The sequence below is a fragment of the Giardia intestinalis genome, chromosome 4 (genome assembly GCF_000002435.2).
Source record: "Giardia intestinalis strain WB C6 chromosome 4, whole genome shotgun sequence".
Taxonomy (NCBI): domain Eukaryota; phylum Fornicata; order Diplomonadida; family Hexamitidae; genus Giardia; species Giardia duodenalis.
Genome location: NC_051859.1, coordinates 98,585 through 123,894, shown reverse-complemented (window position 1 = coordinate 123,894; position 25,310 = coordinate 98,585). Strand labels below are relative to the sequence as shown.

The following is a 25,310-nucleotide window of genomic DNA, read 5'->3' as shown; positions in this document are numbered from 1 at the left end:
ATAGGTATAGTCAGATTCAGCGCCGTAGACTAGAGAGTTGCATGCTACTGTAGTTATAATAATGTCTATGACACCCGTAAGACATTCTTGTGCATTACTTAATCTTGCTATTCCATGTCAAATGGCTCCGGTTTCAAAGAATATCACCTGATGGGGTGTTAGTTTTCATTGTGGATGGAGACATATGGGTATTGACGGCATAAACAATCAACTCTCAGTCAAACATACCGGTGTGACAAGGCTATAAATTTGATTCTTTCACATCTTACCTGTTGAGCAATGGATCATGCGAACCTTGCAATGACCATTCAGTCCAAGCCACAGCATGTCAGGAACATTTGTGTCTGCGCGCACATAGATCACGGAAAGACTACGTTAGTCGATACCCTTTTGGCATCCAACAACCTAATCGCCAAGGAGCACAGCGGGCAACTGCGGTACATGGACTATCTGTACACAGAGCAGGAGAGGTGCATTACTATGAAAGCCTCAGCTGTCTCTCTACTTCACCTGTCAGATAATCAGATGATTGTCGACCTCTTTAAAGACCAGAGTACGGATTCGGCCAAGGCCATGCGAGTACCCTTGTTGATGAATGTCATTGACACGCCGGGGCATTGTGACTTCTCCCACGAGGTTTTGGCGGCCGTTTCCATTTGCGATGGCGCTTTTCTTCTTGTTGATGCCATTGAGGGCGTTGCCTCCCAGACGCTAGGAGTGCTCAAGCACTTGATTAAACTGCAGATCGACATCGTCCTGGTCATCAACAAGTTGGATCGGTTGTACAATGAATTGAATATGGAACCTCTTGAGGCCTACTTCCACCTTCTAAAATTGATAGACGAGAGCAATGCAGCCTACAATAGTGTATGGACGGAAGTAGAGGGGAAGCCTGCTGCACAACAAGACCACTTCTCTCCTATTAAAGATAACGTCGTCTTTGCATCTGCCATTGGAGGTTGGGGATTTACCATCTCTTCCTTTGCACAAATATTAGCCGAGAAATATCCGTTTATCGCCAGCCCTAATCATGACAGGACCTTGCTTTACAAAAACCTTTGGGATGCTGCTGTTGCAGTGGATCTAACCAACGGTTGTTTTCGAACGGTTAAGAAGTCCCTCGCACCAGCATTCGTGACCCTCATACTTGAAAGCGTTTGGGCCGTACTGGCGTGCAGCAAATTGGACACTGAAGCAGCATTCAAAAAGCTTTCGAAGATGTACCGCAAATGCATGGGCAAGCCACTTGAGCAGGTAACCATAAATAATTCTAGCACGGCACAATTGATCAAGAGCTTTCTCTCTGACTGGCTTTCCTTGAGTAATGTTATCTTCAATGCAGCAGTGATAAGCATCCATAATCCTTTACTCTCTAATAACATCATCGCTAAAGGAGTAAGAACTGCCTTAGACACACGTTCCCTAGATTTATTTAATAAAGTGACCCCAACTGTAATACTTTGCGGAAAGGTCTTGAATGAAAAAGATCTGGATTTACCTCAAAAGACTCGTCTCAGTGCCGAGGACCGACGCTCTTTTTTGCTCTGCAAGATACTGGCAGGGTCTGTGGCTGTCGATCAATCATTTACTCTTCTTGCTTACACCGAAAAGGAGAGCACGTGCAAGCTCGGAATTAGCACGGTCCTAAAGGGGTTTTATTGCCCCATGATCCAGTCCATCGTTCCCTACACCGCTACGGTTCCACACGAGGGAAATATATGCATAGTAGAGGTATCAACTACTGTTCCATTCGGTTCCTTACTGACTGATTTAAATACTGCGTTTCACATCGATAAAGAAATGGATGCTATACTCTCTAGCTACAAGTCACAACATATATTGACAGAAACGACGCACCGTGATACTTCGGACCTAGGTCTGTCTGCTGCTTCTGGAAAACGTTCAGAAAAGGGCTTAGAGGAAAACCAATTGAAGGCTCTGAAGCGCATAGTAAAGCGATTGGATGGATTGCGGTACATAGAAGCGCCATCACCGCTGATTCATGTTTCCATTGCTCCGATTTCACTAAAGGGCTATCCCCAGCTCATTTCGGCTCTCAACTTGCTCTGCACCATTGATAGTAGCGCCATTTATAGTATTTCTAGTGTCAACGGCGAAATCATCCTTGCTGTTTCGGGAGACGTGCACCTGGATCGGTGCTGTGAGCAATTGGACAGCTTTCTCATTGACATTTACGGCAGGGACTGTGATGAGGGCTACTATGTGATAAGAGATAGTATCCTGCACTTAAAAGAACACGTCATGCCTGGAAAGTGTGCGTCAGTTACTCCCTTTGGCGAGCCTCCGGAATTTTTGCAAGTAGCCCTTACAGACCACGTTCTTTCACTACAGAGTGCACATGCAGGTGAGGGAGGTGCTGCAGTAGTTCTTGAGACTTCTTTGGAGGACGCCTTTTTTGATGATTGCTTCGGAGTAGGCATAGACGAAGGACACGCTACTGTCCAAATATCATCAGAGCAAGGTAGTGATCCCCATGAGCATTCTCAGAATTCGTTGGACAAAGGTGCACCTGACTATGATAGCATGTGTGCAGCAGTAGCAAGTACTGACATTACCCTGAAGGAAATCTTCAATAAAATAGATGTGCATTCAGCAGCACTATCCAGGGAGCAAAGCTGCGATATGGATGCTCTGCAATCTGTGGTAAAAGTATGCAATCGCTTTGTTCAAATACAAAATCTTGATATCCTTAAGTATTATCACCAACTGTGCGGCAAGAATCTAGTAACAGCCCCCGTACTATCCTCCTTCATACCGGGATTAAGCTTCTCCAAGTGTGGGCATCCTATGGGAGCAGAGCTTTTACAAATCAAGGTGTTTAAAGACAGGGTTGTTTTGACGCGCCACACTGTTGCCTTCATCTGTACCGCAAATAGCCACATAAAAGCAGTACTTTCCTCTCGGAGCCCTGAGGAGCCCAATATAGTACCCATATACATTGACACCTCTTCGAACGGTGAGATAGATGACTACGAGTGTGCCTTGTTCTATCACTCACTATCTGGAGACCTCCACGCAGGGTTGAGCGTAGCACTCATAGAAGCGTTCAAAATTCTGATCAGCGCAGGTCCTTTGTGTGAGGAGCCGGTGACAAATCTTGCTCTTATTGCACTGCATAACGTGGTTGACGTAAAGAGTATGCTTATGACAGACTTTTTAGAGCAGTATCAGTCTTGTGCCATCGAGTCGTGGTTTCTATCCTCCTTCTTAGATAAGTTTCACATACGATCCTCACTGTCTTACGTAGCGGTTATCCCGAGCTTTCTAGGAGTCATGCAGAGTGCTCTAGCATACAGCAATGTCGGGATAGCAGAGCCATTTATCAAGGCTATCATAAGGGCTCCCCCGCAATTCAATATTCAGAATCTTCTGGCGTGCTTTGAACGCATGCGGTGCATAAAGGACTACGTTGACTTCAAACCGAATGGCAGCTCAGAGTTCACAGTGTATGTACCTAGCTCAAACTCCTTACTGTTTCAAATAGAGCTTCGAAAGGAGAGCAGCGGGCGATTGAACCTGGGGTTGCAGCCTTACAAATACTTAGTGCTCAAAGAGGATCCACGTCACAGTGACATAGCTTTAGATGATGAGGAGCTAATAGAGTGGGGACAGCAAGGAAGATACAGAGAGCTCTTGACCAATGATGAAGACAAGAACAAGCGAAAAGACGCATTAAGCTTTGTTTGCGGAAGGTATCTGTCTCGCAGACTGCAAATCTCGACTGGTCTTCACTATTCTGGATTCAATAATGCTAAGCGCTTGGTTGAAATGATGAAGAAGGACAAGGGACTCTTAGTTTTGCAAGGAATGGTTGTTGAAGCAGAAAAGCAGAGAACGATCAGGAGAAACCGGTAGCTTGCAATTGCAATCTAGCGCTCATCAAGCGCAAGTGTAATAGCTTTTTCAATGCTGGCTGCAACAATTTTGTTGGCATTAAGGCTTGGGTCTAAGTGTAAGATGGTATAGACTGTCCGTTCCTCTAACCTCTTCCGTTGGAGTGCAACAAAGTTCAGCCGGGTATTAGAGGAGGCGGAAAATAGATACTGATTTCCAGCAAATATCGTTGTGAACTGGTGATACTCAGCACTGCACAGCTTGGAAAGGGTGATAGTGAATTTTCGAAACTTCAACGGTGTATCGAAAATAGTGCAGAACACCGCCGCATTGCTTTCACTGAAGACCAAGATGCCCCCGGTGGCCTGCAGTTTGGCCTTGATGCGTGGAGATAACAGAATTGGAAACCTCACTAATACTAGCATGGTCTGCCTAATAAAGTGACGACTGAACCCCTTGTCTGCTTCCATTAGCTTTACTAGGTCTTCCTCTGCCTTGCACCATACCTTATACTCCTCTGTTTGTGCTCCCTCTGGTAATACATACACGCCGGGGGCTTCATCATCAGCACGCACGAGGGTTTGCGGGGACGGACCAAGGGCGCTCACCATTATGGTCTCTGCCGAATGAAAGCTCTGCCTGTGTGTCTGCTTGGCGAGGTTCTGCTTTAGCAAGCTACGCTTCATGCTCTCAATAGTAAGCCGCAAGCTACGGCGCCTACGCTTTATTGTTCGCTTTCGAGGAAGGGTTGTCAATGCGCTTGGAGCAATTAGTGCTGGCTGGTTAAGTCCGTCAGAGCTAAAGGGTATATTATGCGCCACGTCGCTTGGGGGCTGAGCTTGCTGCGGCTCTAAAAGAGCTCTTAACGCAGTTGTGCGGGCCGATAGGGAATGGCTTCTTGGACGACACCGTTCTATATATTGCTGGTGAAGGCCCTGCTCTTTGAACTTGGAAGATTCAAAAAATGCGTTTACCATTCCAAGGTCTTCAGGGGTAAACTCATTTTTGGGAGTCTGGCAGAAGAAGTTGAGGGGCTCACTCATAACTGTTTAAAAAATGCTAGAGACAATCCTCGCTTTACTCCGAGAAATCCTTCACCGTGAGCCGTCCAAAGAGGAGAGACAACTGTTTTTCACTTTGCTTTCTTCCAATTTTCCCGTACCTCCCCTTGATGACTGGAATACTGTTGCAGGGATTAGGCTAGCGGTCCTTGGAAATCCAGTGGAATCTCGGCGAGTAGATAGCTGCCTGAAAGAGCTTTCAGAAAACAAGGCACTGAAGAATGTCCGCAGCACCTTGTATGTCTTGCGGCTGCTGGCAAATCAATCCAAAGCTTTTGTTCTGGCAACCCCGCATAACTTACTTGTCCAGGACAACACACAAACTACTATGCAAAGCGCACCTCTTACCACTACTAAAACCAATAAATTGCACGGTAAAAGCAAGCACAAATCTAAAAAGAGCATACGATCGATTCTCTTTAAAGATTTTGACAGCACATCAGAGGAGTCAGACACAGAAACTAGCGCAGTAGAAGCGTGCATGGCAAGAATTGACCAGAAGGAAACTAGCACTCGCCTTATCCCAAATGAAAGCAGTGGAAAGCTCTCTAAGGATACAATACTAGAGCATGCCATAGTTAGGGACCTCATATACGCCATGCAAGGGCTTCCTGGCCAGTACTTTGAGCTTATAAAGGACCCAACATCTGGGATTTCCCACTTTGTGCTTCAGAGACAGTACCAGAGCCTGTCTGTGAGCCAAACTGCCGCCACCTTCTGCGAGCGGATAGCTTCGTGCGGCTTCTTCTACACTCGTTGCACAGAGTTGCTAAATGCCGTTACTAAGACAAACATGGGCAAGACACGAGCGTCTCTTTGTGAGGCACTTCACACAGGCCTCAGTGAGTACAGGCAGAGGATAAGTTTGCTAGACAGTCAGCTCACTGAGGAGCAAATGACCCTGGTAGAGCTGACTGCAGTAGCCAACTTGATCAGAGAGGAGATTTCTACGTTGGCGGTCATAGCAGATAACTGTTTATATGATAAGAGCCTTACTTCTCCGCAGATATTAAACATAATCTTTGGGTACAGTCTCCATGGTGATCGGAAGATGCACCATATCGGGCAGTCGTTATTGATCAAAGCATCTGAACCCTTCTTCGACTATCTGAAGCACTGGATAATTGAAGGAAGCCTCTTGAGCACTGAATACTTTATTCAGCCAACCACAAGCAACTCGACTGACATCCTCATTCTGCAGACAAATAACCTCCTGGTCAGCCGCTCAATCTTCATCAATAGTAACTGGTACAATAAGTTCCACATCAGTTCATCCCCAGATCTAAAAACACACCCCTTGCTGAGCCCCTACGTGACCAAGCTTTGCTTTGAAATAGGCCGGGCCTCCGCCTTCTTGAGAGAAGATTGCAATAACATAACATGGCGCTTTCCAGAAAGCATTGTGGCTCTCATCCGAGAGGCGAACTTTGCAAAGCTTCTGTCCTCGTACTCGTCAGATGCCAGTGAGGGGACGGTAAAGCTCATCAGATCTATTCACATGCTATCTTCCAAGGCAGTTGTGGCAATCATAAAACGGCAGTTTCTCCTCTTTGATCACCTGAACGGGATTCTGTACATTTTACTGGGCATGCAGGGAGACTTCATTCCTTCCCTCTGCTCCATCTTGTCCTCGACATCAGGAGGAGATAAGTACAAGCTGTCAATGCTTGAGAAGATAGAACAGGCAATGATGAGCTGCAATGTCTCTAACCTTCCATCACACGTCCTGGGGTGTGTGGATGTGCGCATAGATAACTCCAAGTCCAATTTCTATGTGACATACTCTATAAAGGACCCCCTGACCTCTATCATTACTCCCGGGCAAATCCGGATTTACGAAACAATCTTTCAGATTCAGTGGCGCCTCCGGTCAGCAGATGACAAGCTTGACCAGATCATCTTGCTCACTAACTTCTTTTACAGAAGAAACACACAGCAGATTCTTACCAATGCGGGCCGGGTGGGTATATTCCGCCTTCACTATCGAACGCTCACTGAAGAGGTGCCTCTAGCGTATACCCTGTATGTCGCACGGCTTTCATGTATTAGAAATAGGACCAAGCAGCTCGTGCTTGCTTTGCTTAATTACATCAGTCACGATTGCATTGCCCCAGAGTACATGACCCTATTCGCCAATCTGGAAGCAGCGGAAACAATTAAGGACATTATTTATTACCACGATATTGCAGTGCGTACGATTTGTTACAAAATGCTTATCTCAATTAACTACCACAAGATGGCCGACGCCCCACTACCCGCACCGAAGGAGTCGTCTGGCCATCACCCGCGCCAGTTGCGCAGCTGCGACATATATAACGGGCAGGTGATGTTCACCGATAAGACAATCTCAATATTTTCAGACTTTCACACTTCACTGGTAAAAATCTGTGCACAGATTGCTCTACTGCATGGCAGTGTGGCTGAGTTATTTAACTTTCAAAGCATATTTACTCAGGACTTTACCATGAAGCTTCAGGAGGCAGCGAACTTCCTGGACGCATACGTCCGCAGCTTCAACACAGAGCTAAACACGATGATCACTTGCCTACAGCGCTGCAGAAGCATCCCTATCCCTGTCCTGGATGAATTTGATTACTCGCATTACGAAAATTTGGAAGCAAGCCTACTGGCCGTCGGGATGCACTCCGAGACACATTCCTCCCATAAACGCTGAAGATGGTACGTTCTATGTACCGTAAAGCGTACAGGTAGACCATCTTTCGATATATTGGGCTAAGTATAGCGATTATGTCCACTATCGTGAGATCATACGCTAAATATTGCCGCGAAACTAGAGGCATAGGGCTTACGAGCTCTGGCCGAGCATACTGAAAACTAGTTCTGAACACAAACAGGAGGTACTGATCAAGCGAGCTAGGAGAGCACAGGGCAAAGAGCAACTGGATCTGAAGCACACTAAGAACCTTTTCAGAAAAGTTGACAAATCCACCTTGGCTGGCTATTGGGCACAGGGAAATGTCTAACGAGTGCAGCATTTCAAAGTACAATCTTCGCACGTGATTGTTGTAAAGTACCCATAATAAGTACTGAGGAGTTACTGTGTTCTCCTCTTCTATCTTGTTAGAGCTCTTTACGTCAAGCAGTGCAAATGTGTATATCTTGGTGAATGTGTCTTCACTGTCCTGCTCTCTACCGTCTTGACTGTTTTGACTATTTTGACTGTTTTGGCGGCGTGCTGCACTTGCTTTCTGTGTAGAAAGGAACAATAAGAAGGCTTCTAACGAAATGTATCCCAGGTAGGTTGCAATAATGACATGCGATATCGTCTCTTGGCCACTATCGCTTGTCAGCTGATTCAGAAGGTCGGAGCATGTGTGTGTCAGGCTTTCCGAACACGCCTGAAGGTTTTTTCCAACCAAGTGATCAACGCTTTTGTCTGCTGTCTCTAGAGCCAGAGACAATGCCTCAAACTGAGCATCTACATCTCTCCACTTCCTCTGCCTTTGGCTTGTACGCACAGGAGTCTCGGTTGTGTATTGTTTTGTTGATGAATGGAGACCTGCATGATATGCAGATAGGCCAGAATTGACGATCATAAGAAGAAGAATGCCTTTAAGCATGGAATAAACATCAGTTGAGTGGTATAATTCTCGTATCAGACAAGAGGCATTTTCAGCCAGCCACAGATCCATACAATCTTTCATTCGTAAAGATAGATTGAGTTCGTATTTTTCTTTTTTAAGTCCAGTGTCATAAACAAGCACGCATGTGGAGATGAGAGGGGAGATCCAGGGGTATTGCGGGTAGTTTGTGCTGTGAGATGGCAGCCGCTTGGTGGCATTTGTAAATGCTGGGTCTGGTGGTACCCCCTGTTGCTGGACTGCTTGTGACCGAACATCCCAGGAAAGCACAGAGTTGGAAAGCTGTGCCACCTGGAGGGGCCCCGTACGCAGTCGCAATGGATATGGGGACAGGTAGAAGACCCCGACGTTTCGCAAGAGCAAAGAAAATGTTAGCGATAGCTCGTGTGCTGGGGTAAGGAGCTGATGTTCGTTCTTGACAAGTGTGGGAAAGTATTCCGTCAACACAATGTTTGCAGAATAGTAAACATTGAAATGCGCAATTATATCTTTTGGTTGATAAGTAGTCTTATGCATATTGATTCCTACACTTATTATCCGGTAAGTGCCATAGAGAAAACGGTAAAGTCGGTGATAGCACGGTCCTGGATTCTCTATTACAGCAATGATAGGAACCCTGAGAACGTTGCTAAGAAGCACTGCAGTGTCATAGATTGCAGACTTTACGAGAAACGAAGATGCCAGGTAAAGCAGTATAGATGATGTGTAGAGCGGGAAGTTCTCCGGGTCTTGAGAAAGCACCAATCTACACTCATTGTGTGAGAAGATCATCCTCTTTGCTCTAAGATACGTATCAACATCAACTTCGACCATTGGCAGTACTGGGAGAGAGCTTGCTATGAGAGGAGTTTTTGAAGGCTTTCTGAGGAATTTGGAGAACATTTCACACGTAGCTGGACCTTCAAAGGCATGTGTGTGTTCCTGTGTGCTGCAAGAGAGGCAGGAAAGCTTCTTAAGCGCGGACAGCGATATAACTTTTATCCAATGTTTAAAACCGCCGCTCAGATTGCTGGCGGAGAGCCTGAGGAGCATCCTGGCTCAAGCCTTTTTGTTTCTGCAGCCAATTGCTTTACTGACGAGGCAGATAGAAAGGGTGTGGATGGCTTTCTGTCAACTCTGCAGGTGACAGGCTCTGTAGAGCCTACATCCAAGCAGGCACCCATGGTCAAATTAAAGCCTGCCTCAGTTAATCAGGGGCCTACTAAGGCTGCTGTGCAGTGCAGTCCTGTTAAGAGACTCGCAACCTCTGTTGACAGTGTTCCTCCCTCAGTTGTCCGCTTGCTAGGCGCAGTAAGGGAGCGCCTTTCAAACAATATATGGCAATGTCGAAGCATTGATCTAAGCACATACAGGACCAATTTGCACATCCTTCCACTCCGACAGCTCAGGTCCAATGGTCAGGATGCATTGTCTGCACAAAAAAGCCCCGCTGAGCTACTTCGTGACCATGCACTTTCCATTCCGAAACTTTCTAGCTCTATTTCTAGCTCCATGCGCCACAGCTCTACTGACGGTATTGATCCTCAGGTGCTTCAACTATGGGACCTTCTAGTTACTAATAAAATATACAACTGTCTGGGGACTAGTTTAATCAATTGTGACGGCAAAAAATGTCAATCTACCGTTCATACATTAATAAAATTACTAGATTGCAACGACGTATATTTTGACATGATAAAATTCACCCACAGGCTTCTATTGCACCAACACCTTCTTCAGTCCTTACCCTCACACAACTCTCACACCTTGTTCCCATCTCCCCTGATTCCTCCCCACATCTTACTTAGAGCGCTAATGTCAACTCGCGAGCAGCGTCCAATTTCTCTAGAACTGCTTATTCCCTGCTTTGTGCGTCTCTTAATAGCTTACAAATCTCATTCTCTTCTCTACAATCCTTATTCAGATGCCCTCATTGGGAAGCAGAAGGCTCTTTTACGGCACAAGGAGCTCGGAAGCCCAAAGTTCTGCACTTACATACCTTCACGGATGGAACCACGAGCCTTTGAGCAGTTATCGATAATACACGGTGCTACCGTATTTCCGGCATTTGATGCTGTCTCAGATGATAGAGACTCCTTCTCGATGCTCTACGACTCTTCTCGCGAGTACGAACTCCATCGGCTAGCATTTCTTGCAGGAACCCTTGCAGAGGACTTTAGCGTTTGCAAGGCTGTTGCGTTTGCTGCAGCGGATAACACGCTGTTGATGCACCGGGATGACGAAGTAATAACTGGCTGTACGATGTATAAATTAGATGCTGAGCTTTTTGCTCACACGTCTTCGGGTACTCTAGAGGATAACAAATTGGCAGGCATGATAGTGCTGCCCTACTCTCACGAATTGGAGGAGCTGATCTTTTGTGGCTCACAATTCTATGACTCCACTATCACAGGATCCGACGACACTAATTTCTACTACAATCCGACCATCTCCCAGCACATCGACCTCATCACTCTTCTTTACACTGAGATGTGTCGATATGCAGACGGTGCCTTAACCACCAACAGGCTATACCTTATTTTAATCGCCTTAGGACTAAACCCAACTCTTGCAGGATATGAGTGGTTCCTCCTCCAATATCAACTTTCAATCTTCAGACTGGCCAAAACACAGATAACGATCATCAATATTGCAAGGCCAGGTCCAAGAGATCCCATCAAGAGCGTCATCAATCCATATACTGTCCTTATTCACTGTATGCTAAAATACAAATTGGAGTTTGATTCCGATTTTGTTCCGCTTTTAAAACGAATTCATCGGCAGGACATCGCCGCCAACTCCTGCACAGGAATTTACTTAATCGTTGATACTCGCATGTCTCAGCCAGATACATCTCGAGAGGCTAGTTCAAGGCCTTATGCGCCTACCACTCTGAATCCTGGCATAAATTCCACCGGAGTTGTAGTAGCAGAAACAACACCACCAATCAAATCGCAGGAGAAGGCAGTGTGCCATAAGAATAGTGCCTCAGCGGAGCCGCTGGAGATGCTTGTCACAGACGGATTTTATCTTGTTAAGGCCTCGGTCGATCCTTTGCTTTTCAACTTTTTAACTAAGAATAAGATATCTCTTTACAAACACGAAAAGATACTGGTATCACTCCCGCAGACTATCAACTTTGGATCAGCTCAGGAGCCACCCATTCGAGCTGATTGGGGCACAGAAGGGGCACTTGTATTGACATATTACAATACTCGGCCAGCTCCGCGATCGTGTTTTCTAGGCCGTTTTCATAGACCATTTATTTCTATGTCTCTTTCACATGCTGTAAGCTATGCTCTGGAGACGAGACTATGCAGTCATCAAGCAAGCAACTCCAATTTGGTTCCGCACATGTCAGCACTTGTTCTCAAAGTGTTTGACCCAACCATTGTTATAAAGAAGGTCCAGGAGCAAGCAGCTGCTGGCTCTGAAGCTACTGTGGAGAAGGAGACCAGGTCGTATTGCTATAGGCGTGCACTCGTGATAGACCCGAGTTGCATCGACATAGACGCCATCTCAAAGTTCTCGAAAGACTTGGAATCATCGTCGTCAAGCCTTCCACAGTTTCCATGTCTTTTTCTGCATCAGTTTGGGTCCAAAGCCAGTGTTATGGAGTCTTTCGAGCCAGGCCTTCAGATAGAACTTATTTCTACCGAAATTAAACGGTATAGCCCCCATGGTAGAGGGACTGAAGGAGCTCCATCGGGATCCTATCTGCAACTATCCCCCTCGGCTATCATCTGCTCTCAACCTGCTAATACCTCTACTTCCCGTGAGCTGCACAGTGCCCTCAACAGCTGCTATCAAAATTACCTCTTTTTCGTTCACAACACAGTAGGCGGATTGGAACTACTTTGTGACCATACCGTCTTCTTTTACTGCCTCGGTACCAGTGCAACCATACCTCCCATGTATTGTTTCCGGTTAAGCGATGACAGCTCCCGCATATTTGACCTCATCGAAGTGATTCAAAGTACAAATATGAGTACTATCTTCGTCCACTCTATCAAGGAGCAGACATCGGAGAATGAGGCCATCGAGTTTCGAACTTCTCCTAGAAAGCTAGCAAAGCTCACAATAAAGGCAGCCATCCTCCAAGACAAGGGAAATGGGAAGTACAGATTGGTCTGTCCCGATGAAGCGGTCATAAAAACAACAGGAGATTTATTTTTCTATGAGAATGAAGAGCAAACTAATATGTACGTTCAAATACTTGAGGAAAGCATTCGCAAATACCTCTGACAACACCCTCATTCTCCGCTGGGCTCCATGAACGGCTCTGAGAGCTCCCCGGCCTTTTCCGCTGCATAAGATGCCAGATTGTCTGCAGTTTTCTCGTGCTCCTTTGTGATTCTAGCATGCTCCTTCTTCTCCCGCTCCACGCGCAAGCGTCTGCGCAGTATCTCGCGCTTCGCCTCTTTGTCCAGCCTTCCCCGTGTCTGTCTGGCCTTCTTTTCTGCCTGTGCTATTTGTTCCTCTGTCTTTGTTATATATGCATGGTATAACACCAATCCTGTCGTGAGCCCACTCTCTATCTTTATGAGCTCTAGCGTGTAGCGAGGGCCCATCTCAATGAGCCTTACTGGTTTGTCCTTAAAGAATCGATCCAGGTCCGTCTTCGGGTCCCTTACTTTAAGAGTGGAAATGTCATCGATGGTATCCAGATGACCGAGAGACAGACGCTTCTCTCCTAGAAGGACCTTTAGGCTTTCAGACTCAGCATCCAGCGGATGCCGAAGGAGGTAGTGTCTGAATGTAATGGCCCCCGTGTCGTTCGCTGAGTACAAAACGCATCTTTTGAGGGAGCGAAGAGAAACCTCTGCAACATTAAGTTCTGGATACATCCCCTGAATAGTAATCTTGCAGAGGTCTAAGGCCTTAAGTAGCCCAGGGTTGGCATCCTTGATAGCTTGACTTTTGAAACCAGCTGTGATGCAAAGAGCGGGGTAATTCATGGCGAACTGTGGGAGTGGCTCCGTTTTAAAGGCTTTGTGCATATCAACCATAGTGCTGTAATCCTTTAACCGGAAGGTCAGTGTAGGACCCGCAGGAAGCTTGATGATCCTCATCGTCGTCCCCTCCCCAGACGAAGTTAAAATTGTCATGTGGGTTGCCCCCAAGATACCTGAGACGGCAGTGAAGTCCCTAAGATTGTTTCCCTTTCGAACCTTCAACTGAATGAACCCGTATGGCTGAAAGACCTGGCGTATATCTTTGACCAAATCTGCGGCTGCAATGGACACCTTTCCTCTCTTGAAGACAAATGAACGCGGAATCCCGTCGTTTGGGGCAGACTTGTCGCTCGACATTTATTTAATTCATGTTCCCAGAATGTGATAAGAGTAAACAAGGCATCTATTTATTAAGCTTTCTTGGCAGTCAGTGGTACCCTCTGTCCACGGACATGCGGGGATTTATGAACTTGTCAAAGTTTTGATCTAAGATCTCGTAGCACATACAAACGATATCATACATTTCTTCCACAAAGTTTGAGATAGACATGAACATCTGTTTGTCTGTGAGAACAACCAGCTGGAAGTAATCCAGTGAACCGTGCTTCTGAAAGTTACACACTGCCCGTGAACGCTTTGCGTGGTAGTCGACAAAGAGGTTGCGCAAGGACATAGCGGACGTGTCTATGGTCTCGATAACCTCCATAGATATCCCCACGGCTTCCTCTGCCATCACGGTAAGGTTGTCTGCAGCGCCGAGCACCGCCATCCATCTCTTGATGCTTCGCAGTGCGGTCGCCAAGTCTCGACACTGTGCTTCTAAATTCTGCTCCAGCTCAAGGATCTCTTCTGCTGGAAAGAGAAGCACCGGGCTGCTTGTGATGTCAGGGTTGGTCATGATTGGGAAGGCCTCGTTGATGAGGACGCTGTGAACGACTTCGTCCTTCTTAGGTTTGGTATGCTTTGTGGGCACTCTAATGAGTGAGTAGAACCGCTCGTCTAGCTGTGGAACGAGCGAGGCTATGTACTCTTTCGTCTGCTTCTGGTACGTAAAGAAACTGATGGCAATGGAGGGGAGCTTCAGATAAATGGCCTCCTCGCTTTCCCGTTGTACAGCACGCATCTCCTCCTTCATCATGCGCTCCACCTCTCGGATCCTGTTCATACGATCCTTGGCTTCGAGCCGCCGGACGCCCTTCATTTTTGTAGACACCTCGACATTTGCAGCCATTTACTTGGTCACCTGTGGCGTGTAAAGCCTCACTGAAAGCATGGAGTTCGTCTAAAGAGAAGTCTTCGCTTTGTTGCATGCCACGATCTTCCCATCTTTCGTAATGGGGGTGTAGCCAGAGAGACAGGCAGAGCATAAGCGGAGGTCCAGGGAGCAGTCTTGGCAGTTAATGACATTGCACTGCTGGCAACCGTACGATGTAGCGCGGAACCCAGGCATGCAGTCTGTGCAGATATGGCTCGTTTGGTTCATAGCCCTACAGACCGTTTTGCCTATTGTACCGGTTATGGTAAGACACGTGTTCAGGAACCAAAAGACGTCCTTGCCCACGCACGATCGGCACATACCAACAACGCCGTCCGAACACCCCTTTGTGCCTTCGCCAGACAGTTTATAATACTTCTCGCAGACGCCGTCCAACACGAAGTAATCATTAACGCATGTGGTGCAGTATTCTTTTCCAAACAGATTCATGCAGCGCACGCAGTTGGTGATCGTGCACTTGGCTGTCGTACCATCGTCCTGTACCCAGTAGCTTCCTGATGCTAACGTGCACCGGCCTGTGGATGTTCCCGTATCTGCTGGCGAAAGGCAACTGAAGCACCCGGCCATGTTCTCGCCTTGATCGCAAGAAACGCACTTTCCGTCCTTTAACACAGACTGCGTGCAAGAGGTGCAAGTATCAGCGTCATTATTGCAAAGGAGACACTTCTCCGAGCAAACTACACACGATCCACTCTTAAGACCATACCCGTCATCACAGGTTGCACATCCACTGTTGTCAGATTTGCAAGTCTTGCACTTCTGCTGGCCTGCCTTGCACTTAGCCTCGCCCGAGACATCTGTGCAGGCGCTTCCGTCCCCATTGAGTTGATATCCTGCTTTGCATTTTGTGCAAATAACGCGAACAACCTGATTGATAGTAGTGTTCATGTTCCCAGGGGTGCACGTGTCACAGTGGTCAATACCTCCTGCCGCTACATGGTCGCACCTGAAGCAACCGCCCTCAGCGCCTGTGACGTTGTTGTAGCCGTGGAGGAACCATCCCGGGGCACAGTGCATGCAAAATCCAAAGTCTTGGTAGAGACCCGTGTCAGTGCACGCGTCGTGGATTTTCGCTCTATCACTGGTACAAACGCCGTCCACGGGACCAAGCGAAGGACGGCGAAGTCTATCGCACATGATGCAGAGGGGGACAGTGTTCGAGATACACATCAAGCAATCAGCAGGCGGATTGTCGGCAGGACAAGGGCCAAAGCTAAGGACTGTGGCCAGCAAAGAACCAATGAGAAGCATTTTATTATGTTTACTAATTTCATAAGCTCTTGTTGCTTAGTTGCAAAGCAAAGTAAAATGATTCTACACGTTACAACTTGTATTGCAGACAGTCAAGATCAGTTTCTCAAGGCCACCGTCGTCTCTATGGCTCTCTCCTCTACACATGATATTTAAAATTAAAATTCAAAAAAAATTCAAAGAAGACTTATAGTCCATGGCCGATAGCTCCTACAACTACCTGTTTAAGTACATTGTCGTCGGCGACACGGCTGTAGGAAAGTCCTGCCTGCTTCTGCAGTTTACTGAGCAGCGCTTCCAAAACGCGCACGATATGACAGTAGGCGTAGAGTACGGTACTCGAACGATAGAGGTCGGGGGGAAAAAGATCAAGGCTCAGATTTGGGATACATGTGGCCAAGAGTCTTTCCGCTCGATCACGCGCAGTTACTATCGTGGAAGCTGCTGTGCCCTCCTAGTATACGACATAACCCGCAGAGCAAGTTTTGAACATGTTGCAAACTGGCTCGAAGAATGCCGCACCTATGGTGGCGACAAGACCACTATTCTCCTCGTGGGTAATAAGACCGACAGAGAGTCCTCTCGCATGGTCACCTACGACGAGGGGGAGAAATTTGCTAAAGAAAACAACCTCTTCTTCATTGAGACGTCTGCCAAGACGAACAGCAATGTTGAGGAGGCGTTCATGATAATTGCCAAAGCTGTTCTCGACAAGGTTAATTCCGGAGAAATAGACATTACGGATGAATCCTGTGGTGTGAAGGCGGCGTCTACGTCAAAGAACACAGTCAACATGAAGACTGAAGCACCCTCCAAGGAGAGTGGTGGATGCGGATGTTGACCAAGATATGACCGATAAACCTCTTACATTCAGATGGGTAGTAAACTTCCATCACTGCTTCTAAATTTGTAATGGCGCCCAGACAGTCCATACCTATCCCCTGTCTCCGTGGAGTGAATGTTTCTTCACACAGTAAGGGTATGCCTTTTAACCCGGTAGACTCAGGTCCACAGGGCAGCTACTTACCCCCACAACATGTGTTTGAGCCGTTTGGTAAACACAGTGTCTCAGCAGGACTTGAATGTATATCCTCACTAGGCTTCAACTGCATCCGATTACTCGTCTTTCTGGAAGCATGCTTCACTACATCAGGAGGCATTGTTGATGAGTACGTTGATGGTGTAGGGGACTTCATCATGGCTGCGCACGCTCATAGATTCTTCGTTGTCTTAGACTTTCACCAAGACAACTATTCGAGACGTTTGGGAGGCAGCGGGCTTGCAGATGTGTTTCTTCCGGCATCCCTACGTACTGCCCACACGGTCTTCAAGGGACTTGGAGAGTCCTGGGGTTCACAACCTTTGACGGACAGGCGGTACTGGACTTGCTGGATGAGATTTTGGGACAACGCATTGATCGATGAGATGCCTGGTTGGCCGCGCATGGCCCTGCAAGAGTTGTATGTTTATTGTGTCACTGCCATCTTGCAGAGATTATATGCAAGAGATGGCTTGTTCGTTGATGCCATTGACATAATCAACGAGCCTTGCCTGCCAGAAGTATTTGCAGGCCAGCTACTTTTCGTTCCGTGGCAAACCAGAGCCAGGCGTGAACAGCTGATAGAGTTCTACGCACGCGCCATTGCTGGCCTAGAAAAGACTGGATTCCATGGATACTACTTTCTGGAACCCTTCAACTACGACGTGAGCTACCTCATGAGGTTCTCTATAGGACTTGATGGGTGCTGCAATAGAGTGTGCGAGGTTCTTCCCGGATTCGACCGTAAGCGACTTGTTTTTGCACCACACTGCTACCAACCGCTTACGAATGTTGGCCCATCCATAGATTGCATTGTACAGAACCACATAAGATCCCAAGAGACTGGCGGATTTTCGTGGATGGTAATTGGAGAACTAGGTGATGTTACCTATGGTGCACCGGAAGGGGAGACAATCCTGGACAAGCAGCTAAGACGCTTAACTAGTATGGCTATTCCGTGGATTGTCTGGGAGTTCTGCCCTGTCTACGAAGCATCAGAGGCTGAGTCTCGAGACGTATATCGCATCACTAACAACATCCACAGCTTCCCGTGGAACGGAGAATACTGCTCTATTGTGGGCCCGGATCTGAAGCCCTTGCCCATCTATATAAATGTGCTTACTCACTATCTCACTCATCTACAGGAGGGAGCCACCCATGACAGACTTTCTACAAACACTGCACCTTTTTCACCTCAGCAGAAAACTCTCTACATCTTCCCTAGAGATGGGATAGACGCCATCCCAATCTGTCAGCTGCAGCGCCTCATGCGACTTTCTGGACAAAAGGTTTCCACCTGGTCAACCATACAGTGGTACGTTATCACTGAGTCTACCCATGTCCCACCAAACACACAGACCCGCCAGTACCTTCTCGATTTCACACTCAGCAGTTTGGGCTTCCGTCAGTATGTGGACGCCGTGATGTTTGTGAAGCAATATGGAGGAATCATTGTCTGCTTAGACAGATCACTGCTCAGCGGAGCTTACATTTGTGACCTGCTGGCAGAGTAAAAAATGGATACGCTGTCAGCTTATCTGCATAACAAGGCCGTATTTCTGCTTCCAGACTATACGCCATGTTCTCAGAACACTAGCAAAGGAGATGCAAAGCTCGGTAATCAGCCAGATGACGAGCAACCTTGTCTTGAAAGCCCTGCCAATATACCCGTCAATAGCTCATCCTATATCCGAGGAAGTGTCAATCTTCCGGATAAGATAAGCTCTGTCCTTCCAGAGCCATCTCTTACGACCCAGTACTTGCCCACACCAAGCAAAACGGTCACTGAATCTCAACAGAGCCTTGAGACCAATGACGTTCCCCCGTCCTACGGGAACTTTTCAACGCAGCTCTTCAACTATCCACTGAAGGTAAGCACAGTAACAGAAAGTCAGTCGGACGTGCCAGTCCGGCAGCCGACCACATCGATTCCACAGCCCTCATCTGCTACGCAAGTTTCCACCCCATCTGATGACTACATGACTCTATTATCTGATCTGACTAACGTCTCCTTAGAAACAAAGAGCTCTATCCTTCTAGACGATACATTTGATAACAGGATCACGCGGTCTGTTGGTGACTCCAGGGTCCAGACTACTAGGCATCGACATAAGGGATCCCAGCAGCCTCCAGAGAGCAGAAGAGCAGCAAGAGTAGTGCCTGCAACGGAGTATGGATCTTCCCTCCCAGTATCACAACTGGCTCTGTACCAGCATCCAGGGTCGATGCATATGGGGCAGAGACCATATAGTGGATATCTTGGAACAGCAGGACGACCCTCCCAAGTAGCTCTGTTTCATGCATCGCAAGATGTAGTTGCTGAAGCGGACCGCATCATGACACTGATGCACGCCATTAAAGATCGACTTGCATCAGGAGCTGGTCCACAACAGGCACTTGAGCTCCACTACTACGAGCTTAGACAGATGTACCTGGACCTGTTAGAGCAGGTCCTCCTTTGAGTACCTCAATGTAAACTTATTATGTACTACCTTGACCAGCTGACGCTTAAGAACATCAGAAGCTACAGAGACCAGCTTAGTACCATTGTTTTTTCTCCTAACTTGACGATTATTACCGGTCATAATGGTGCAGGGAAGAGTACCCTGCTTGAAGCTCTACTATATCTTTTGAGTCAGGAAAGACCCGTGTATGACCGTATAGAGCCAAAGGTTGCCCCAGAGAACGCAGTAATGCTTATGCAATGTATTTTGAGACACGAACCAAATACTTCGGAGGCGAACTCAAAGACAATAGAAGATCCTGGTTTTGAGCCCCCTTTAAAGGAGGCCGTTAATTGCAAGAAGGTTGATTGCAAGAAGAGTACCAGAGGAAAGAGTGTAAAGGGAATACCCATGACATCCCTGAAAAGCAATCAGGTGCTTCTTGAACTTACACGAACCATTAAGCGTGGAGGAGGGGATAAGGTAAGTTCTACACGGAGAAACAGAACACCCGATTCTCCTGAGTTATCCTCTGCTCTGCAACTGTGTGATGGGCTGTTTCAATATTGCCTAATATGCAGTGAGACCAAAAGCCACTGGATGTTCGAGACACCGGAGGAAATTAGCAAGTCCACTGATCAAATACTCAACCTTGATCGTTTCACCAAGCTATCCAAAGAGTTCCATCCGCCCCCAAAGGAGCTGGCTTCTTCCGAGGTGTGTTACACCACAGCACTAAAGGCTGTCGCCGATCAAGAAGGAGAACTGCACAAGCTTACTAAGGAAATGGCTAACGAAGAGCAGTGCAGAGACAAGCTGAGGAGGGAACATGAGTTGCTGACCATGTTTACTACTGACTTTGCAAGCCTTGCTAAAGCTGGGACTGACCTCTCTAAACTTCTTGGACTTTGTGCTGCAAACAGCGATCATCGGGATATCGCCAAAGACCGTAAGTCACGTCAGATGCAATTGGCCGAGCTTCCTATTTCTACGCTCCTTTCTCAGAAAATATGCGCCAGTGGTGATAGTCTAGTTCTGTACCTGAATTTGCGATCAGAAGATACTGCACTTGCAGAAGCATACACTAATACTCTTAAAGCACACAACATTTCTGGCTCTCACGTTCAGCTGGACGACGCCAAGAGCATATTTTCTAAGCTAGCAAGCGATTCACTCCTTCAAGAAAGCATGCTTTTGGCACAATGGGAGAAGCTTAAAGCAGAATGTGACCCTCAATCTATTCCAAGGTTTGTCGATAAGTACAGAGCTATGCTGGCACAGTTGTCAACGATAAAGAGCAGCCACAGAGATGTCTACACAGCTGTAGCAACGTCAGATAATGTGCACATTAATACGAAGCGCAATCTGATAGAATCATTTTATCAAAATATTATAGACTATCCCAGTGGTCTTGAACCCAACGAGAGCCTTGACAATATCAGCGGTCTTGAAAGCCTCTGTCTAGAGCTTTCGATGATCTGCATGAAGGTATCTGCCATTGACGATGTAATTAATGATAATATAGCACAGAAGCAGCGCGATCTGGAGGCCATTAGGGAGTCTATAGCTGTTTTAGATAACGCAGTTACTGCGGAAGAGCGTAGCCGCGAGGCCACATCGATACTCGTATCCTTGTCTGGCTCTCTTTCTGACAAGTTAGCTGAGCTTCAGAATGTTGAATACGAAGAAAGCTCGAAAAGAAATAGACTTCAAGAGTTGTCTAATAGATGCACTAACCTCAGAACGAGTGCTACGCAACAGCAAAAGGTTCACGAGCGCTTACTGTATCTTTGTGCCAACCACTACGTGTCATCAGAAGAATTAACCAAAATTAGAGATACTCTCAGCGGACTTGATCTTTTAACATATCTTCCCGCACTCCTCCTTGTTACGCTGAACCATCAAAGAAATCCAGAACAGGATATCGGGAGTGCCTGTAGGCTTGTCATGCTTACGTGGGAAGAAAACTGGACTAAGCTAAAATCATGCTTGGATTGTATGGGCTACCCCCACATAGATATCTTAACCAATATCACTGAGGGAATCTCGTCTGACTGTTTAACTCTTTTGAACAATGCCCTTAATTTTATTAATAACAAAATTAAAGATTGCATTGGTATAGAGCTTAGGTTCTTGTTTTCTACCTCTGACGATTTGCCAGGAAGCCTTACCAAAATGGTGAGAAGCGTCTCTGACGCGTTACAAAAGTGGCTTACCACAACGGGGAACATAATCACTGTTATTCCTACACTCCGCAACGACTTTTCTGTTTACATTAACAAGCGTGCTAAGATTTCTGAGGAGATGGCTAAAAATATGCTGGTTCTATTCGAAGGCTTTTTGGACGAATATAAACAAGACATGGCCCAGCAAAAAGCAGACCTTGTCAACGCGATAGTTTCGGCACTCGGTGCCTTTAGTAATATACTACCGATTGCACTAAGTTGCCAAAATTTAAACATACCTTTTGATAAAGCTCATGTTGAGCTACTTGAATTAGAAAAGAACGGACAGGTCATGCATAAAATCATGCTCGACAACAATGAGATATCGAGCAGTGGTGATAGAGCAGACGATACACTCTATCAGATACTTTGCGGCGTGCCAACGAATACGGTAACATGTGACTCCTTTCCATTGCTGATACCTCAATTGGAGTACCAATCTGCAGATTGCTGCACAATAATAGATACAATTAATGCATTCTTTGATAAACTTATCCTAGCTGCAAAGGGTTTAGAAAGCACACGTGTCGACTCTGAAAATGAACTGAATAGCCTAAGGATACAGCTTAGCGACGAGGAGAACAGCCTTGTATTAGTGAAGCAAGAGTCTGAAGAGCTAGAGAGTCGCGCCAGCTCTATGCGGTTAGAGATATCAGAGCTCAAGGAGCAGTTTCTTGCGACGTCTATTGATGGGCAGCCGTACAGCATAAACTATGCACAGAAACTGGTTAAAGAAGACATGCAAATCGGTGAGAAGTTAAAGCATTATGGCGAAGAGCGAAAGAAGCTGTCGCTAAAGATGGACGCATTGAAAGAGGAGGTCGATGCGCTGATTCTTGATACTACGCAGATCTCGCTATCAGAGTCTGCTACTGTGCCTCTTACTCATGCGGAGTTCTTAGGGATGAAGGAGGCACTAGAGAAGATCAAAAAATCTCCTTCAGCCACAGAGATTGAATCCGCAGCAAGCAGCTATCAGGTAGCACACGACAAAACCCTTTGCTTGCAGACAATACTAGCTATTTTGGAAGAGTACGCTATTGTCGATGAATTTCTATCAAAGCTGCTAGCATTGTTAGATAGGGTTCGCTTACAATTTGCTGGATCCATAGAATACACTTGCTGTGGAGAGCTGCTGAACATGGTTAAGAGAACAGAGGAAGAGCTCACCAACAAGTGCCAGACGCTTGGGGATGTGCTGAATGGTCTTACAACCATGTCTTCTCTATATGAGAGTGCAAGAAGCCAATCAGCAATGGAATTATATAAAAAGGAGGGAGTAACAGGAGAACAGAAAAAGCAACATGAACGACTAAAGGGAGAACTGCACACGGCAGTAGAAAGGTATGCACAGAGCAAGGCGTCCCTTTTGATAGTCAAGGGGGCAAGTACGCTTTCAATACTCATGCAGCGAACTGTGAAGGAGTTCAAGCACATGCTTCTGAAAAAGCTGAACAGCAAGCTCCAATCACTGTGGAATCAGTGCTATGCTCGTACAGGAGCCACGAGAAACGAAATATCAACTGTACGCCTTGCAATCACTCAAGTAGGAACAGGCGACAAGGCAAAAGACGTAATCGAGCTGCAGGCCATATGCACCAACCCGGACACCGATTGTCCTGTGGTTCGCTCGTTTCGAGAAGCATGCTCGTCAGGGCAACAAGTCCTTCTTTCCATTCTTCTACGACTATCTTTTAGTTATATTTCCATGTCGCCCTTCTCATTCATTGTGTTAGACGAACCTACAAACTATCTAGACAAAGAAAACAACAAAAACTTAGCCCACGTGCTGGCTGATTTTATATCTAGCGCACAAAACACCCAGGTTGTTGTCATCACGCACAGTCTAGAGTTTCGCGATGCTCTTATTGCAGCAACTAACAATACCAATACGCGCGCCTACAAAATCTCAATGGAACCTGGAGGTTCAACAATTCGAGAGATTGCATGGGGATTGGATGACGACCTGACCTACTAGTAAAATGACAATAACTGTTTGCGCTTATGTGCGCAGACGGATTGGCATCGGTGCCTCTATTTCATGGTGGCAGGATCCAGAGAAAACTGGGATGCGCTGCGGATACGAGTGTCAGCAAAAACTTCCTGGGCACGAGTCTTCCCTGCCAGAAGCATGCTTTCCTCAACAAGGAGTGCTTGCGAGGCCATGCGAAGAAGATCCCGCTGACCATAAAGCTTTAAAAGAAATGCGTCTCTATCTCGGGGGTTCAGTCCCTGGAAGGTATGACGCCCATCTATGTTTATGCTCTTCTCATATCCCTCGGGTATCCGGTTCTGTGATAATTCATTGATCTCATGCTCAACATCTTTGAAGCACCCTGCAACAAGGGTTCTCACGGGGGCTGGCGTCGTGGCTAGTCGCAGGCGGTCCTCACGTGCATGGCGTGCGTGCATCATAGCCGCTCGAAGCGCGACTTTGAGCTGTCTATTTTCATCCTCGAGGTGTTGTATTTGATCGCGGCGCTTAAACATGCGGGATCGGATATCTCCCTCGGGTTCCTTAGGTGGCTTGGCTGTTGCTGGCCGTATGTCACTGGGTGTAGAGTGCTTAACAGTATTATCCGCAGAATAATAATGGTTTTCTGCTGTAAGGCGGTTAAGAACTCGATTGATAGCATCTACACGTGATACGGACGACGGTCTAGACTGAGCAGCAGAGGCGGGGCGCGCGGGTCCCGGTGCGCTACTCGCCAGCGCACCAATAATAGCTTCATCAAGCGCAGAGACATCTGAGAATTGAGCACTAATGCGCTGAATTTCTTGTGCAAGTTCCACCTTACGGCAAAGATTAGTATAATCCCTTTGGGCAACCGCCAACTGAACGCGCAGTGCAGTTAGCTCTTCGCTATCAAGTTCTCGTGCAGTCCTGAGATTGAAAAGTATGTCCTCCTTTGCATCCAGAACGGTGGAAAGTCGCTTACATTCCTGACGCAAAAAGAGAAGCTCTGCCAACAGCTCGCGAGAAAGACCTTTGTCAGCATTCTCAGCCTTCAGAGTTCCGTTTTCATTTCTAAGTTCTGCTAGATTATTCTCGAGTTGACAGATTTTCATTAAGAATTCAGACTTTGTCTGGGTTTCTCGGGCTGCAAGCTCCTGCCGCTTACGGTGTTGCATTGCTTCTATTTGTGCTCGAATTGAGCGCCGCAGGTGCCCTAATTCGGCTATTTCAGGATGTGCGCCAACGCGGTTTTCTCCTGCAACCTTCTCTTCCAATTTTGCAATCGTCGCACGAAGTTCACGTTCACGAACTGTGAAGCTATCTTGCTGGTATGCAAGGTATTCGCGGTTTCTGGCGAGCTCTGCGGTCAGAGATGCAACCTCGGCCGCCAGGGATTCGCTACGCTGGACAAGCTCCGTATATGTTAGAGGTCTATTTTCTGCTGTGCTCGGTCGCGACCGCGATCGTGAATATGCTGTACTCTTGCTCACGGCACTCTCTGGAGGTGTATACCCGGGTTCTCCTGGCCGTATGACGTGACCTGTGGAAGTGACTTGGAGGGGTTGATAATGCTTGTCAAACTCTTCCTGCTCAAGAGCTTCTTCGTGTGTGACCAGGTCAGGAAGCCCAGACCTAGATGCTTTTAGAGAAGTGGTCATTTTTTTGT

The 25,310-nt window shown here is 46.9% G+C and overlaps 13 protein-coding genes across 13 annotated transcripts; 7 read left to right on the top strand and 6 right to left on the bottom strand.

Annotated features, from left to right (window-relative positions):
- Positions 1–279: 279 nt before the first annotated feature.
- GL50803_0012055 (Elongation factor 2) lies at positions 280–3,876 on the top strand (the record flags this gene model as incomplete). The annotated part of the gene is made up of 1 exon (XM_001707235.1): positions 280–3,876. The coding sequence occupies one exon, from the start codon at positions 280–282 to the stop codon at positions 3,874–3,876; it is 3,597 nt and encodes a 1,198-aa protein (XP_001707287.1).
- A 14-nt stretch (positions 3,877–3,890) lies between these two features.
- On the bottom strand, positions 3,891–4,898 carry GL50803_0012056 (uncharacterized protein; the record flags this gene model as incomplete). Its single annotated transcript, XM_038045699.1, has 1 exon — positions 3,891–4,898. The coding sequence occupies one exon, from the start codon at positions 4,896–4,898 to the stop codon at positions 3,891–3,893; it is 1,008 nt and encodes a 335-aa protein (XP_037901899.1).
- Positions 4,899–4,911: 13 nt separating this feature from the next.
- On the top strand, positions 4,912–7,590 carry GL50803_0012057 (Spc97/Spc98 family protein; the record flags this gene model as incomplete). Its single annotated transcript, XM_001707237.1, has 1 exon — positions 4,912–7,590. The coding sequence occupies one exon, from the start codon at positions 4,912–4,914 to the stop codon at positions 7,588–7,590; it is 2,679 nt and encodes an 892-aa protein (XP_001707289.1).
- On the bottom strand, positions 7,484–9,400 carry GL50803_0012058 (uncharacterized protein; the record flags this gene model as incomplete). The annotated part of the gene is made up of 1 exon (XM_038045700.1): positions 7,484–9,400. One exon carries the CDS (start codon positions 9,398–9,400, stop codon positions 7,484–7,486), a length of 1,917 nt encoding a protein of 638 aa, XP_037901898.1.
- Positions 9,401–9,502: 102 nt separating this feature from the next.
- On the top strand, positions 9,503–12,742 carry GL50803_0012059 (uncharacterized protein; the record flags this gene model as incomplete). Its single annotated transcript, XM_001707238.2, has 1 exon — positions 9,503–12,742. The coding sequence occupies one exon, from the start codon at positions 9,503–9,505 to the stop codon at positions 12,740–12,742; it is 3,240 nt and encodes a 1,079-aa protein (XP_001707290.2).
- Positions 12,743–12,750: 8 nt separating this feature from the next.
- GL50803_0015566 (Peter pan protein) lies at positions 12,751–13,809 on the bottom strand (the record flags this gene model as incomplete). The annotated part of the gene is made up of 1 exon (XM_001707239.1): positions 12,751–13,809. The coding sequence occupies one exon, from the start codon at positions 13,807–13,809 to the stop codon at positions 12,751–12,753; it is 1,059 nt and encodes a 352-aa protein (XP_001707291.1).
- Positions 13,810–13,879: 70 nt separating this feature from the next.
- GL50803_0012062 (Proteasome activator pa28 beta subunit) lies at positions 13,880–14,653 on the bottom strand (the record flags this gene model as incomplete). Its single annotated transcript, XM_001707241.2, has 1 exon — positions 13,880–14,653. The coding sequence occupies one exon, from the start codon at positions 14,651–14,653 to the stop codon at positions 13,880–13,882; it is 774 nt and encodes a 257-aa protein (XP_001707293.2).
- Positions 14,654–14,734: 81 nt separating this feature from the next.
- Positions 14,735–15,979, bottom strand: GL50803_0012063 (High cysteine protein; the record flags this gene model as incomplete). Its single annotated transcript, XM_001707243.1, has 1 exon — positions 14,735–15,979. The coding sequence occupies one exon, from the start codon at positions 15,977–15,979 to the stop codon at positions 14,735–14,737; it is 1,245 nt and encodes a 414-aa protein (XP_001707295.1).
- A 196-nt stretch (positions 15,980–16,175) lies between these two features.
- GL50803_0015567 (Rab2a) lies at positions 16,176–16,820 on the top strand (the record flags this gene model as incomplete). Its single annotated transcript, XM_001707245.1, has 1 exon — positions 16,176–16,820. The coding sequence occupies one exon, from the start codon at positions 16,176–16,178 to the stop codon at positions 16,818–16,820; it is 645 nt and encodes a 214-aa protein (XP_001707297.1).
- A 71-nt stretch (positions 16,821–16,891) lies between these two features.
- Positions 16,892–18,532, top strand: GL50803_0012066 (Endoglycosylceramidase; the record flags this gene model as incomplete). Its single annotated transcript, XM_038045701.1, has 1 exon — positions 16,892–18,532. The coding sequence occupies one exon, from the start codon at positions 16,892–16,894 to the stop codon at positions 18,530–18,532; it is 1,641 nt and encodes a 546-aa protein (XP_037901897.1).
- Positions 18,533–18,535: 3 nt separating this feature from the next.
- GL50803_0017494 (uncharacterized protein) lies at positions 18,536–19,480 on the top strand (the record flags this gene model as incomplete). Its single annotated transcript, XM_038045933.1, has 1 exon — positions 18,536–19,480. The coding sequence occupies one exon, from the start codon at positions 18,536–18,538 to the stop codon at positions 19,478–19,480; it is 945 nt and encodes a 314-aa protein (XP_037901896.1).
- Positions 19,481–19,501: 21 nt separating this feature from the next.
- GL50803_0017495 (putative RAD50 DNA repair protein) lies at positions 19,502–23,665 on the top strand (the record flags this gene model as incomplete). The annotated part of the gene is made up of 1 exon (XM_001707248.1): positions 19,502–23,665. One exon carries the CDS (start codon positions 19,502–19,504, stop codon positions 23,663–23,665), a length of 4,164 nt encoding a protein of 1,387 aa, XP_001707300.1.
- Positions 23,666–23,721: 56 nt separating this feature from the next.
- GL50803_0012071 (uncharacterized protein) lies at positions 23,722–25,302 on the bottom strand (the record flags this gene model as incomplete). The annotated part of the gene is made up of 1 exon (XM_001707249.1): positions 23,722–25,302. The coding sequence occupies one exon, from the start codon at positions 25,300–25,302 to the stop codon at positions 23,722–23,724; it is 1,581 nt and encodes a 526-aa protein (XP_001707301.1).
- Between the last annotated feature and the right edge of the window lie 8 nt (positions 25,303–25,310).